At 34.9% G+C, this 16,869-nt stretch overlaps 1 protein-coding gene across 2 annotated transcripts in view; it reads left to right on the top strand.

Annotated features, from left to right (window-relative positions):
- Positions 1–16,869, top strand: part of DDX10 (DEAD-box helicase 10) — a 267,130-nt gene that overhangs the window by 19,196 nt on the left and 231,065 nt on the right. For both annotated transcript variants that reach the window (XM_021529396.4, XM_085576092.1), the window contains exons 10-11: positions 6,836–6,937; positions 13,531–13,618. In XM_021529396.4, coding sequence (XP_021385071.4) covers positions 6,836–6,937; positions 13,531–13,618 — 190 coding nt within the window. The remainder of the gene's footprint in view (positions 1–6,835; positions 6,938–13,530; positions 13,619–16,869) is intronic.

Below are 16,869 nucleotides of genomic sequence, written 5' to 3' on the forward strand. Positions count from 1 at the left end.
TAGAAGCCCTTGGGGTAAATATGGATATTAGTTTCTCTTTGTTAAAGGATAGTGTGTGGGTGAACATATTTATTTGTTGTGTGTATCAGATTAAAACATCTGCTCAGAATAAAACTATCCATTCTGATATGTTTTGGATATATTTTTACATGTCTTACATTGTTCCATTATACAAAAAATGTGCAACACAGACAAATGCCTACATCAATTGAATGCTTTTTCCTTCACTTGTGTAGTTGTTTTAAAAAACTTGAAAACACTTTCAAAATTAAATATAAATTATATACTAGAAATAGTAGAATTTTAGTCATGCTAACTTTTATCCTAATCTATTTTATATTAAGTGTGAGTGTTAGGTTATTAGCTAATAATTCACTACTGTTTTTTTCAGTCTTTGCAGGGGTAAATCTTTGCTAGAGAAACAGGAGTCTGTGCTGCTTTTTGTATTTTGCTTACCATTTTTTCTGCATGATGAAATAGTCTTGTTCTTGATTGTTTATTGAAACTAAGATTATATGCAAAGATTTAAAGAGCATTATTTTTGCAAAATCAAGTTGTCCAGATTATTTCTGTTCTGAGAAGGGTGTGAATGGTATGTAGTGAATAAATGATTGCCTTACATAATCAGTAACTTGGCTTTGCAGTGGAAGTAATTATTCAATAGTTTTGTATTTATAGTTTTGCAAGTATGTATGATAAACAAATGGTCCATTAGAAGAAGAGTGAAAATATATAATTAGAGTGTATCATCATGCACATGCAAAATCAGCCACATTTATTTGGATTGGTTTTGATGCTATTCCAAATGCTTAACTTATTGACTTCAGCATTTTGAGGAGTGCAGTCTCTTATTTGCTTCTGGTAAATCTCTAGCAGATTTGATCCACGTGAGAATGAGATAGTTGAGCAGTTGATCTGGTGTCCCTAGTGCCCAGTTTCCTTCCTTTGAAAAGATTTACTGTGGAGAGTTTCAGCAGTGCTAAAGGTATCTGAAGGTGGCTTGTTGGATTGGAATGTGGTACTTTTGGAAATGGGCTTTGATTTAAGCTCACAAATTTTGCAATGATACCTTATTTCCTTCTATGTCTTTTGACAGATAAGATGACAACATATGTTGATGCTATCCATGCTGGCCCAGTTAGACTAAAATTAGATCTTTAACCTAGTCAAGTTACAGATTAAAAAAAACAAAACCAAAAACCACACAAAATACTTGTTTTTGAATATGGTGGTAAATCTGTGATGTCCAAAATATAAAAAAAAAAAATGTACTTATTTTTCCTGCATGTTCATGTGTGGTAAATATCTTCAAAAACGTTATCACTTCCTGTATATTTTCTATAATGGGAAATACTTCAATTGTGGAGACTGTTATGCAAGTATCTTTATATCTGTAACCCTCCTCCGCCAAATTTTATGATTATCTCATCCTTTGTTTCCTTCTTTGCCAGTTTTTAAAATAGATGATTTTTTTTTGCCAAACAAAGCAGAAATACTGCCTTTAACTCTGGAAATTTGGAATCAACATACGTTTTCTGAAATACAAACATTAGGGAACGTCTTGTAGTACATCTGTTCGAGACAACCTGTATAACATTTCCAATAAGATCTGCATATCCATTCACCTTATCCTTACAGTTCCTTTTCCATAACTTTTTTCCTACCTGATATTTGCTTTTACAGCAGAACACTGGTGCCTGATGACCATCATGAGATGGTTCCCATTCCTGTTTTTTATTCTGTTGTGACCACAACTCGTATGTCACATATGTCACTCATGTATGTGCACACAGTTAAAATGTGGTGCATTTGACTGAACTGTATGTTACAATGGTTGCGGCAGGGATGTAGAAGTACTCTGAATTAATTAGAACAAGCTCAAATCTAGCTGCTTGACCAGGTGGAATTGATTAACAATCGGTATGTTTTCATTTATTGCCTTTGTGATAATGGTAATGTTGTTTGTTTTAATGGTATTGCCTAGGGATATATGTAGCTGTTGATTGGATCTTATCACGGATGGGTTAAGATAGGTTAAAATTAGGTAACAATTGAGTGTCTATTTGGCCTGCATGAAAACCATTTTTTCCTTATCCTGTCTTCACTGGACTATTGCCATTCTTTTCTTCGTGTTTGATACCAGCTGTTGGCTGTTGGCTCAGAGTGATTTTTAGAAGTTTAAGACAGATTCCTTTTTTTTAATCAAGTAAAGCTATTTGGCAACACTGTGTTTCTTTGCTAAGGAAATGGTGTTCTGAACATTTTAAAACCATTTTTCTCTACTTGAAATTAGCTACTACCACATAGTTGTAAGTAATTTATCCCACTTCCTTTTTGTCTGCCTTTGGCACTTGCTCTTGATTGTAGGCATCTTTCTTTTTCTCATCTGCAGTCACTGTAAATATAACCCTTTGCTTTATAGCACTAATGATGATTTTCACAGCTTCCTGCTTGTAAGTCATGATTGAGTTGCAGAGAGAAGTTGTTTGCCTCCTTTAAACATATTTAAGTCAGTAAACTCTAGAAAACAAGGCAGATATGAACTAGAAGTGATTTTTTTCTCCCCCAAGACTTTCTGCAAGTAAGATGCAATTTTCCATGGACTTGAAATAAATCATATGCCCTTAGAGACTATTAAGATCACAGTGCAAAGATGTGTCCCTTCTCTGGTGTCTTGATCACCTTGAAGAGATGACAGGATATCATCAATTATTACACAGTCCAAGAAAGTTTGATTACGTTCAGGTTTTTAATTTACTTTTCTTCAGCACAGTCAAAGTGCATACTTATTGGATAATAAATCACCAGAGTAAATTAGCATTTTAGGACAGATGTTTGGTTTTGGTGATGAGGGACAACTTGAAAGCTGCAGTTGGCAAAAATAGGGAGACATCTGAATATTGCCTCATCTGCAGAAGTCCTCCTGCTGAAGAACTACAGTAACCAAGGTTGTTTCTTCATTGCTTTATGATCTGTAAAGGTTTAAACAGTTTATCTGTGTGCTGGAAATAATTACAGAGATGTTTCTTTGTTTACTTTAGTGGAGTACTTTGTTCCTGTAAGATAATAAGGGGTGTTCTTTTCTCCTGTGATTTAGGCATTGTAATGGAAACACATTTTGAACAGGTCTAATTGTTCTTGTTATAGTTTATGCCAGTTTTTAGTAGCTTGTTCTTTCCTAAGTTTGCCAGTATGGAAGCTTTTAGTATGAAATAATGCAGAAGGAACACAGAGGGAACACTTTGGAAAACTTAAGTTTTGCACTGAAGCCTCTCTTCTTGAGTTGATGTTTAACACAATATTTTTCTGATTAGCACATTATGAGGTTGTTTTTTTTTTTTTTTTTGAGAAATAAGATAATACTCTGCCCAACAAAACCTTTTTTATAGGCTGTTTTGTTTTCTTTTCTTTAATTGAACATCCGCTGAAGAGATACAAACTTTCCCAGATGGCATTTAAGGTCCTTTGGTTTTTAGCTTCATCAATTCTGTGATGTTTTCATTTCTGTGTTTAACTCTGAAGAACAGTGTTGTTATTAAACTGTTTGTTTTAACTGAGTCACGATTATGGTATAAAATGGGCAAAGACTATTCCTCCTTAACTTCAAATGTTTTTAAACTATTGGCATTTGAACGAGAATGTTTCCAAAACATGTATTGGAGAGGATTGCACTGCATCAGTAGTTACTAGATGTCTTTTAGTCCTTTAGAATTTCTGAAGACATAGCTCTGAGAAATATTTCCATGTTGCTTTTTTTTCCTTTACTAGGTGGCAAAAGATGAGAAAGTAGAGGTGCTTGAAAACCTCTCTTTTCCAGAGCTATATTTTCATGTGGTTGTTTCTTTACTTAGCTGTGGTACTACTTTGTCTACATTAAGGCTTTGCAAGACTTAATGTAAACATTGAAATAGTTGGTGTTCATAGATACGGGATATAATGCTTGACTTTTTTGGTGAATTACCTATGGAATGTGCCTTTAGGATTTGTACTTTATGAAGCAATTACTGACTCAGCATACAATGAGTTTAGCACTAATAACAAAAAAATCAACTTTTAAGGGTTAGAGTGAAGGTTTATCTGATCCTGCATCCTCTTTCAGAGTGGCCTTGTGGATACTGCTGGAAAGCTATAAAAACAAAACAAGCATAGAATGGTTTTTCCTGTACTGTATCATTGCTGATTTTAGTTTTGTGGCTTGTAGAGAAGATATCTGCACTCTCTGCCCTTTGAGTATTTCTTCTTGATTTCTGTGACACTGGCCTTTCACAGTGTTTTGTGCACTGAATAAAAGAGATATGATACAGAAACAATATAATAATGCCAAGTCAGGCACTCTGGGATAAGAAATACCACGAACAACAAAACTACACAAATCCATGTCTTTGGCTAACTTGAAGGAATCCAAAAACATCATTTGTATGTTTACACAGTGCAATCAAGACTTTTCTTGACAAATGACAAAGTTTGTCAAGAGATTTACAGACATTTTTTGCAGATACCACATCATTCACATAGCTCTTGTTGGAGTCCTATCCTTTCATATTATCTGCTTTGGAGAGAAAAGCAGAACTGCGTTATTACGTACTCTAAATTGGTGAGACTGGTATTGGCAGCAATATTATCTCTGTCTTCCTGTCTGGTAGATAAAAGAGAATATTTTCATCCTTCTTTCCAACAGTGCTCTTAGAAGCTTGAGTTCTTTTGATCAGTAATTGGCTGTCTTGGTAGTGTGATCATCACTTTTTACAATAAAATGCAAAGTCCTCTAAGGTTCAGTAGCTTTCCAGGAATTCATTGCTTGTTCAGGTAGTGGCAGCGTCCAACAGGTGCCCACCTTGGGGGTATATAATTTGTAATTTGGTTGGGTTGAAACACACAGAACTTTCATAAAAAGTGCACTTGGTCTATGTAAGCAAGTTCTTCCCAACCTTAATTATTGTATAAAGAGTGCAAACATTCATGGGGTGCTTGGTTAGCAGGGACAACATGCTTGGTAAAGATAATAAATTTCCTTAAGACAAACATATACATTGCTTTAGAACTCTTTTTTAGAAAGATTGTACAAGGTGATATTTTTTATAATAAGAATATTGTAGGTCTACTAATGAAATGGATTTAAATAATTACAGTTTTTGTACAGTACCAAAGCACTCTTATCAATCCATGTATAATCAGTAAATTTACCTGATGTTGGCATGTAACAGAGATTCTTCTCTTGTATTAGTTTTATTTCCATGTAAAATTTCAAAATCTCGAATGTAAAGCTTAAAATTCATGATGAAACATTTACTTGACACTTGTAGATTATGTTCAGAAGTTGGTTTCCAAGCCCATCATATATAGCATTGAGGGAAGAAAAATCCCAGGCATCCAAGAGCATTTTGTTGTGATTTTTCAAATTCATCAAATGAAAGCAGAAAGCTGTAATAAAAGCTGTCAGACTGTTTTAACTGCAGATTTTGTTTCTACTTGCATTGCTTACTGTGCTGTGACAGATAGTGTTTATAGTTTTCAAACAATTCGGTAGTACTGTTTTTGCCAAGTGATAACTGTTTATCCTTGGAGAATTGTGGGCTCCCTGTATTCCACTAGAAATGATTTTTATCAGTTATAATGGTATGATTCATGTTTGATGTGCCTGAGAACATCCTTCTGTGCTCCCTGGCCTTCCTAAAGAAGGGATTTTAAAGCTGTTCTACAAACCAACTTAGCAGTCTTGTTTTGCTTTGTCCTACACATTGCTCTCATCTGTTAGTTATGAATTGAATTCTGTCCAATTCTGGCATATTTCTGAAATCCAGTTGGAATTTTTTTTTGTAATGAAGGACTGTGCAGTATTTTCTTATCAATCTGTACTCTTAAGAAGTATTTGTAAATATAAACAAGGAAACAGTGTATGTGCTACAGTAGATACAGACTTAGTGCCTGCAAGCTCATCGTTACCCACTTCTCCAGTAGAACTTCAACCCATTGTGTTTGTTTACTAATGCTGTTGGGTACTTTTTCCACATGAATGTCCTGAAGTCAGTAAATGTGCCAAAAGCAGGAACTGATATTTTCTTGCACAAAGAGAAAATGCTCAAGAAGATGCTTTAAGCATAAATTAGCTGATTTTTTTAATGTCTTTGCTAACCATGTATCTTGAGTAATTACCAGCTCATCTGCATTTGATACAGCTGTTAAGTGCACTGAAGAATGAATGCTAGATACATTCTTATGGGATCAATCCGATTGTATCTTTTCTTTTGCATCTTGAAACTGCTTCTGTAAATGAAAGCACTCCTATTTTTATGCTTTCGGGGATGTCACTGTGACCTGTTAGCCTTTACTGAACATGTAAAGAGGACTTGTTCTTTGAGACCAAGGCATTTACCCTTTTGTAACCTTTCTATGTGTTTGGCTTGCAGGATATGCAAAGAGAATCAGTTTTTACCAAGTGTTAAACCTTACCTATTGGCAAATGCTGACTGCAAGTAGCTGGATTTTCTAGTCCTGTAGTGAAAATACACTTTGATCAAGTGCTATTTGTTACTAATATTTCAGACTGAGGGAAGAAAAGATTCACTGGTCTGAATCCATGACTTAGCCCCAGATATTTAGAACTCCAGGTGTAGTTTTAAAATCAGCTTAAGTAGGGATATTGGCAAGTCACTTAACTGGTTTGCCTCTTCTTTTCCCTTGGTTACGTTAGAGGTTTTGAGAGGCTTTGTTTGTTATTTGGACTGCTTATAAGGAATCAAATGAAATATCTCATTGGCTATTGAAAACATCAGCAAAAACTGTAATTTTTTCATGTTTGCTTGAGGTTTCTTTTTTTTTTTTCCCTTTTGCTCAGGTACAAAGAAGGTGGTGAAGCTTTGTTAGTATTGCTTCCTTCAGAAGAAAAAGGGATGGTGGAACAGCTGGCACAGAGGAAAGTACCTATCAGTGAAATCAAGTAAGTGGCTAATGGCCTGCCTGTTATTCAGCCTTCTTTCTAAAAGAGTAATGTGTGATGAGGCTTTGACAATCTTGATAAAGTGGTTTAATTGCCTGGAGCTGGACAAATCAGAGAAATGAATTAGTTTTGGTAGTGTTGTAGAAGGAAAAGACCTTGAGAGGTTACCTATTTTATTGCTGTTCCCAAAGGCAGGATGAGCTACACAAATCATTCTTATCAGATGCCAATTAATATATTCACAGTTTCCCAAAGAGACCTCATCCGTACTCAACAGTTACTGCTATTAACATTTTTTCTTCAAGTGTCTGATAAGACTTGTAAGTAATTTAAATGAAATATTTCTTTTGTTTTGTGCCAAGAATATATGGAAAGTGATATTCTCTTACTCTTTGCAGCTTCTTTCTATATAATTGAACATGATAATGCTCTCTTTCTCTTTTGCACATTAAACAGTTTCAATTTCTTTAATCTGTCCCTGTATGTTTTTATTACTGTTAGAATTTTTGTTTCTCTTATCTGTTTTTTCTTCAGTTCTAGACTATTTCCCCAGTTTGTCTTGACCTTTCTGAATCAGTTAGTTGAAGGACAGAAAGTAAAAGATGGTCATTTTACATACTAAAAAGAGGGTTCCAAGGGAAACCTGTAAGGAGCTGAGCTCTCTGTACAAATAGAACTGACTTTGAAGGAATTGCAGAAGCATATAACAATACCAGGTAAAAATAAAAAAGCATGTTTCCATTTTCCTTCATATCCTTCCTGCATGTTAAATGCAGGAAGGATATGAAGGAAACACAAAAACCCTAACTGTAAAAAATTAGAAGAAAAGACTACCACTAAAAAAATTATGGTAGTTTCTTATTTAGCAGCTGTAGGTAGGAAAGAGTTTACTATTTTCTGGGCCTGTCAGTCTGATGTTGAATTAAGAGAGAAAAGAGAATGTGAAAGAAATATGAAGGAAGAATTGAAAACAAACCAGAAAATGTGTTATCAGCCTGACTCCATTTTTAACACTTAAAAAGTTCAGGTCACACCATGCCAAAAATTGTACAGCAGAGATAAAAGAAATCAGAGAAAGATGACAAGGGAAAAAATGCAAGTTGCTGTGTGAGTGGATATAAGCAAAGCTAGGCCTGTTTTACTTTGAAAAGCTGTGGTTTGCATGTGAAGATACAGTTATCTAAGCAAAGAAGGGAATTAAATATACTGAATTTCTATATAGAACAATTGTTTTTGAGAAGAAATCAAATTAGAATGAAACCGTAGGTGGTTACTTACATATCATTGCTTAATCTTCAGGTTTGCTCAAAATTTACAGGTTGACATTTCTTCAGAGAACAGAAACAATACGTATAGCACTTTCTGGATTTAAGGTTTAGTTTTATATTTAAGTATTTTTGTTGTATAGGATATGCCATTTCAAAGGCTCTTCTGAACTGTACTTTTGACTGCTATTTCTGTGTAACAAACTGAGTACACAGCAGCTGGTGAAATAAATCCACCTTTTCTGGTTAAACACATATCAAATTCTGTAGGATGTGGATGAACTTCGAACATAAACAATTTTTGCTAAAACAGTGAATTAAGGACTAGAATTCAGTCCAACAGCTACTTAATGACAACCCAAACAAAACCTCACCAACTGAATGTGGATAATATCAGTAAAGGAACGGAAGTCTGACATTTTGTTTTCATTTAAGCATCACAGTGCTTTAAAAGGATCTGTTGTATAACCACTGCAATAAATTCTCTTTCCAAACTTTATATTTTTCCTTCTTAAAATGGTAGTTATTGAAGTAATTTATCTTTTTTTTTATATTCGGTATAATGTCTGATCTCATTCACATTATAAATATTTCCCCTTTCCCATTTCTTTGTCAGCTAAGCTTTTAGCTTCCTAAGTAATGGTGTTAATTGTTTGAACAGCTTATCAAAGGAAGTGGTAAAAAAAACCTCTTTAGCCTGTATTTATCATGTAAATAGAAATCCATGTTTTTGTACAGGGATAATAATCCAATTTTAATATGGCAAATATTTCACCCCCAGTAAATGCACATTATATTTAGAATGGCTGCATCTCTTAACATATTGTTGTTTATCTGATGTTATTTCGATGGAAAACTCTGCTGCTTTTTTTTTTTTTTAATTCCCCAGAAATTCATTCTTGTACCAAGCCACTAGGATATACATATTATAAATACATAAGAAATATTCTTAATTGGAATCATTGTTAGAAAGTCAAGAGTTTTGATTGAGAAGATATTTTAACAGCCTGCCCCAAGATCCAGTTTTTCAATCTGCAAAACAAGGTTTAATAGAATATATAACATCATAATGAAGGGGAATGCTTTCACTTAGAATTGTCTGCCTAGTGTGATATGATTTAAAAGATACATCCTTGTCCTTGTAAGAGGCTAACTAAAATATTTAAAATGTTTTTCTTGTAATTACTTATGGATTGCAAACCAATTTAATTCTAGAAATTTTTAACTACTGCTTTTCTCATGCTGTTTACTTCCAGCCAGTTTCCCAATTAATACAACTCCAGTGTGTTTTGTCAGTTTATAAATTGTTTAAGAAGTTGCATGAACCCATGGTTCATGTTCCATGTCTTGTGGTGAAGTCTTCTCATGTTGTTTGTGCTTATTCACCTAATTATAGATTCTTAAGAACTCTAACTTAGGAATTAGAAGATGGTGAGCATTGCTCACTGCCAACGGAGTTTAACTGTTCAAATTTCTGAAATTCATTCTGAAAGTTTTTTTTCAAAAGCTTGTTTCTAAAACATTGTATATTCAAATATTTGTTTGGCTGTTCTTATTAATCTGTTGTCTGGTATAGTGGTCATAAGAATGCTGTTACTTTTCTTATTTTGTGTTTTTTGATTTGCAGACTATTTTTGATGTTGCTTTATTTCATATAGACAGACCTTTTGAAACAGTTCTATAATTTGAAAGTAGAGAAAGGAAGAACTTTCTTGATACCTCTTCAAAGGACTGGGGTTTAGGCTCTTTCCTTAATTTTCAATTTTAGATCTAAGCTGCCAGTACAGGTTTTCAGTAAACTAGTCCCTTCTAATTAGCACAAGCTGCCAATTTACAGGTAGTGCTTTTAATAGTACATAACTTCTTCATTGTTCAAAAAGAGCAAGAGAAAGCGCAAAATATGCAGTAATAAATGCAATATCTTTGAGCATTTAAATATGGCAAAAAGGTACTCTGAAATTATTAAATGGTTTGTACATATTTTAAAGGAGTCTATAATCTCCAAATTTTTCATGCAAGCTCTAAACTTAAACTATTTTTGATCATATTTTGAGGTTACTTTGTTGCATTCAACTTTGTTGGGTAAAAAGCTAAGAGTTGCTTCCTTAGCTGTTACTGTAACAGATTTTGTGTCTAGAAAATTTTACCAAAGGAAGTTCAAATACATAGATACCCATGATGTAGTATTGCTTTCTTTAATTTTATGGCAAAAAAAAAAAGTGTTTTTTGAGGAAAGCAGCAATAACAACAATGAAACACCTTTTTTTTCCTTCTTTTTTCTTTCTCACAGTGAATAATATTTGGATGTGTATTCTACACGTTGGTAGTATCAATATTGGGGATCTGTAAAAACTCACTGCCTCCCAGTTGCCATAGTTACTGTAAGACAATATACTGGTGTCACTATTCAGTGTGGTGCTACCCCGGTGTGTGATCTGCTGGGTGTCTTTCTTAGGTGCCAGCCCTTCCTCCTCCCTCCAGCCTTCAGGCTGTCTCTGTAACCATAAGAAGCCACGTTCCACACTGACAGCACCGTGCAAAACCTGCTGCTGCTGCTTGGAAGCTGCGTGGAAGTCTGGAAACTGTTTTGCTGCAGCAGGGCCTTTTAGGTGGTTGTTGATCTTTTTTGCTTAAATTCTGTTTTGGAGAAGAGTGGAGGAAGGACAATGCTTAGTTAAAACAGTGCTTGTATCCTAGCATATGAACCAGGGAAAATGGGAGGAAATCAAAATGTGTATCAACCAGAAAATTTGGAGATTGCTGTCTGATCAGTACATAAGGCCAGGCAAGCTGGGTTAGGCAACTGGTAGGCAGAACTGTAGCTTCAGAAAGTTGTATGGCTCCTTAAAGGTAAGATATGTGATCACAGAGTAAGAAATAACCAGCCTACTTAAAATGGCAGGCCATGTTATAAAATCCCCTTCTAGCCTTTGCATAATTGGTTTCAGCTCATTGGTTCTTAGCCATTTAGGCAGGCTTATCAATTATGATAATGATTTTCAGTGTTTAGCTTTTAGGTTTACTTCTCCTAATAGTGAAATGTATACAATTTATTGTAAAGAGTTTTACTTGTTCAGAAAGAAGTAACATACAAACTCATTAAAACCAAAATCCAATTTAACAGTGGCCAGCTTTCCCATTTTTTGAATCTCAGCATGAGAGGAAGTTGATAGTGGATGATTTGTCATGATACAGTGTTGGAGAAGAGAGAATTCAGTACTACTTCTCTTTTTTTGGTAGTCAGTGCTGCAAATTTGCTCATTCATTAACAAACACATAAGCTTAAAATGTGCCTGGGGTACCATGTTCTTAGTTGACATTGCTTAGATTTATACCATATTATCTAGCTATGCTTTTAAATTGTGAAGTGTGTTGAGGATTTTTGCCTTTTTCAAACCCTTTCTTGCAAATTTCAATTGAGTTTCTCAAAATTTAGATGCAGTCTACAAAATATGGCTGTATTTTGTCTTGAATTGTTGCCTGTTATGCTTGGAGCCTCAATGACACATAGTCTCTTATGAATAATGAATCATATTCCTACAATAATCAAGTAATAGAAAATAATGAGTAATAGCATGTATAGGTGAAAATTGGAACTTCGTAAGCATTTTGAGTTTGACAATGGCAGCAGGCAGTAGTTGGCACTCTCAGCTACTCTATGAGAAGTGCTCCAAGGCCATTTTTGCATTACTTAAAGATTTCACATAGATCATGTTTCCCTATTTTATGAGAACGTACAACTGCCAGAACTTTCCTGACACCAAATGTAACATCTGCTGTTTCTTTCCCATTCTTAAAACCTGCTAATGCTGCTATGGAGGATAATCAAACTGATAAATCATATTTTGCTTCTTACTAAGCTGTTTTAGCTTTTGTGTATTTGCTTGTTTTCTTTTGGTCCTTCCTAATTGGGATTTTTTTTGTATCAAGAAAAAGTTAATTGTTTAACTTCCTTTCTGCCCCCTTTGAATATGAGCACTGTATTTACATAACCTGTTGGATAGGATTTTTTTTCCTAGTTGCCATGGAGCAAATTTCTTTTGACCCAGCTGATTTATTGGAATATTTGGTCTCCCATGATTTGTGATTCTGGTGTGAGCTTGCACTTTGCTGTAGCTGTTGTTAGCTGACTGATTGCAGCTGCCACTTGGAGTGAAGACAAGATAAAAAAGCACTGGCTAATTTTAGGGCTTTGAGGTCATCTCTTAATAGCTTTCCCCTCACTTAGCAGCAATTCAACACTTTTCTGGACTGTCATACTACTGGTGTTCATATTAATCTTTTTATAACTCATCCTATTCTTTCTTTACTTTTTGTATCATTATATTTCAAAGATTTGTTGGTCATTTGTCCCCCACTTAATTTTTCACACTTTTTTTTTTCAGTCTTAGGCTTTAAAAATTTTAGAGCCAATTATGTACTGTCTGGAAACTGGAACTCAAGTTTTTTAGTCTTTTACTAAAACTGTAGCTAAGAGTGCTTGTGTACACTGTAGTTTTCCCCTGGCTGTATCTGAACAGAGTGAAGAAATTGAAATTGTAAGGGAATGAAGCATGATACTGTTTTCATTTTTAGGCAGAATAACCTCCCACCATGTTTACTAGTTTATATGATACACTGGGGTGGCAGTAGCAGCTCAAAAGTAGATGAGATCTGGGCAAATAACTCTGCAATAATGTAGATATCACTGGAATAGGTTTAAAAATTTGGAATCTGGGAAAGGACCTATATATCTTTTTAGCAGGTTTAATGGCAATTTCTATAGTGCAGTCAGTATTCTTTATTTACTTGAGAAGCTCTTAAATCTGTTTAATCTCAGTGTCCTTTATTATTGCTCACCTGGCTTTTATTTCTAAGAAATACTTAAATTTCAGTATTCCTGGCACAATGAATCTTATTTAAGCTTTTAGAAATGCTGACAATTTCCTTATGAAGACTTTTATTTCAGTATAAAGTAGTACTATAATTCATTATGCTGTTCTGTATTTTTGCAGTATTTTTACAAAATCATGAAGTTCTTTTCTGCTGATTTCTGCTTTGCTTTAGAATAAGTTTCACCACCTGTGAAAACTGTCTGAATAAAACAGCTGCTATTTATCTTTCCTGCATTATTTGTTTGAGGAGTGTAATCTTCATCCTAAATATGGTTCCATTCTGTACTATTTCATTGGTAATTGCTCTGTGCATATTAAAACAATGCAAAAGATGTGCCTGAGAAGGCACAGAAGATGTTCCTGAGAGCCTAACAGGTGCTTATTTTGGCATGTTCTAATAATTAAAGCTTGGGTGTTTTTTTTGTTTTTCTTTTTTTTTTTTGTTTTTAATTAGAATTAATCCTGAAAAACTTACAGACATTCAAAAGAGACTGCAAGCATTCTTAGCTCAAGATCAGGAGTTAAAAGAGAAAGCTCAAAGGGTAAGTAATCTGCTACACTATAATTCTTGGGGTGTATTAATTGAATAGAACTGCTATGTTTGAATAACTGACCAGCTCAGACGTGCCCTAGAAGCAGTGTTTGGAACCGAAGAACCACCAGAGATAGTTAAGCACTTGTGTTAGGAGAGAAACATAAATTAGAGAGAACCAGAGTCTTCTGAGTGATGTCCAGTGGCAGAAGGGGAGGCAACAAATTTCTATACAAGAAGCTCAATTTAAACCCCTAAAAAGCCTTTCTTGTGAGAGTGGTTGAACACTAGAGCAAGCGAGGCTGTGCTGTCTCCACATGCTGGTTATTATAACCTGGGTTCCTTCCTGAGCAGCCTGCCCTAGCTTACCTTGGTTTGAGCAGGCGCTTGCACTAGAAGGTCTCTGAAGTTTCTTCTCGACTTCAACTACTCTTGAGTTTCTTGGAAAGCTAATACAGAAAATGTCAAAATAACCTACTAATAAAAAAGGTTACTTAAAAATAGCAGATCACATTATTTGACTTGAAAAGCTAGAGATATGAAACCATGTAGGCCTCAACATGCCCACCTTGATCAATTTTTATTGTCCTATATACTGAATATATGTGACAATTTGTCCTTTGCAATCCAGTGCATTGAATAAAGCATTTAAACTTTCGTTTGGATTTAAATGAGCAGCAAAATAGCTCAGAATACCTCTTCTGGGTAAGATGGAGAATTATGTGAATGGGTTTATAAATGGGATTTCTTTGCTGTGCTGGTTAATGTTGGGAGACTTAATGGACAATATGTGCATTTCAGCACATGCTTATCAGGTTTGGGAGGGTAGGGAAACATCAAATAACTAAGTAGGTTCCTGGATGAGAATGAGCTTGGTTTTAAAAGACATTTTCCACAAAAGCCTGTGAAACATTTCTGGAAATTGCACTGCCTCTTGCAATCACTCAACATGTATGCTGACCTTTCCCTGGTTTTATAATATTTTTAGGCCATGAACTCTTTGGAATGGAGCTTGCTACTTGTTTTATTGAAGCACTGTAAGATGTTGGTTTTCTGAGGCTGGTTGGTTTGTTGGGGTTTTGTTTTGTTTTTGTTTTTGAACTGTGTATATCATTAGCTTGTGAATTCTGTTGTTGTATCAAGTTCTTCAAAACTATACAAAATCAAAAGCTCAAATTGAGATGCAGGAAAACACAGTTGGAAGGATAATAGGATAATAATGTAATTTTTTCATATATATATATATATATATATATATATATATATATATATATATATATATATAGGTCAAATTAAAGAGTACTACCAAAGGCCACATGGTGAGAAATCCAGAAATGCCAAAGGCTGAGAAATATACGATTGCAGAGATAGATTCTGGATTACTGTTAATAACTTTTTATTTGTATGAGCTAGTGTGGGTATTAATGACACTTGAAGGTATACTGGTAAACCTGAGTGGTAGGGTAAAATGAAAAGAGGATTGTGAAAGCTTAGAGAAACCATGAGTTTTAATCTTTTTATTTAACTGGGATGTAAAATGAGTCAAGTTGAAATATTTAAAACTCTTGAGATTCATCTCACCTAGCTATACATGTCCTTGGTGAGTTAGTCTGCCTAAATTTTCTTTTATAGCTGATAGGATGGAATAAGCACTTCTACAATGCCTCCTGGCACAGATACCTTAAAACCCCTTTGGGATAGATGGATGGAGGTTTCTTTGTGCTGCAGAGGTGGGCTATGTGATGTGACCTCTCGGAGGCCTGCAGTAGGGACACTTAGTGAGTCAGAGTAATGCCATTCTTACTTTCTTAAACAAGGAGATTTAAATCAAAGTGCCCGAGGAACTCAGTGAGAGCTTTGTGAATAAAATGTCTAAGGCAATGTTCCAAGGGAATGCTTTTAAAAACTATTTTTGGCTTTTAGGTATTCCAGGTTTTTGGAGTGCACAAAGCAGTACCTGAAGCAGTGTGTAATGTCAGTGGAAGCTTCATCCTGGTGCTGCACAAACCAGAGGCACTGGTGTCACATTCACCTCCAGCTGCCACGGGAAGTTGCAGTTACACCAATTTATGTCAGAAGTGACAGAGCAGCTGGCTGTGGGAGGATGAGAGTAGGATTAATCCAGCATCATCTTAATTGGAATGAAAACACCAACAAATGTCTGTTTCTGCCTTTGGCTTTTTAAGATCTCTTAAAAGTCAGAGAAAGATCATTCTGAATTGGGCAGACGAATGATAAAATTTCAAAATAGCCCAAGAATAAAATCAAGCATTTGTTGTCTGTCAGTATTGCAAATGCAAACTTAAATTTGTTTTGAAAAATTTTAATTGTCATATAACTACCATTTGAGGCCATTTTTGTTGCAGTTTTAAATTTATGGATCGCAGAGAAGTGACATTCTTGCAGGCAAGCTGTAAATACATTCAATTTTTGAAAAACTTGAAGTATGGACAAGTGGTTTATCACAGAAGTGTCCCTCCTTAATAAGGTTTAACTATGAATGTTCAGACATGCTATGCAAATGTGCCCAAGTAGTCTTACATGTTAATGTGAATAAAACAATGAAATGAATGCAAATGAAATTCTGACCTTGAATCCTTATCTGAAATGCTGGATTTCTTAGAGGCATGGGTATTACATTGTCTAGCCTGTCTGTTGCAAGCTGCCAAGTTCTTGACATTTGTAGTGTAAGAAATAAATTCCCCACCTGAATGGATGAGACAGCAGTGAGACAGCCCAGCTATGCACAGAAGTTTGGATAGGATGGTAGTCTACCATCATGTGTTGAGGGCATGAGGCTTGTAGATTTACTTCAAGGTGCCTTTGCTTTTTTTGAAAATACAAAGTTCTTGATTACTAATTGCTTCAACAAACTTCATGGTTCATTTAGTAGGGCATGGCTCCTCTGCTATTGCTTGGAAAGACAGTTTGAATCAGATCGGGGCTCCTTTGAAACCTCTGCAGTTGTTCTTATGGACCAATGCTGCCTTTTGGCATTTCTTGTAATTTTAATATTTAATACATCAGCCAGTTCTGGAAAACTGTTTTAAAAAAAGAATTTTTTTTCTTGCTAGTTCGAATGTTATTGTGGCACTGAAGTGATGTCTGTTCAGCAAATTCTTCATCACACCTAGAGATATGTGCAGGGTGTTACAGCCTAAAATTCCAGCCACAGCCTATTACGTTTGAATTACTGTCAAAACAGCACTTCAGTTGAATTGTGTGCATTTTAATACTTACAACAGTTATACAGGAAATAGA

The sequence above is a fragment of the Lonchura striata genome, chromosome 1 (assembly GCF_050655825.1).
Source record: "Lonchura striata isolate lonStrDom1 chromosome 1, ASM5065582v1, whole genome shotgun sequence".
NCBI classification, from domain to species: Eukaryota; Metazoa; Chordata; class Aves; order Passeriformes; family Estrildidae; genus Lonchura; species Lonchura striata.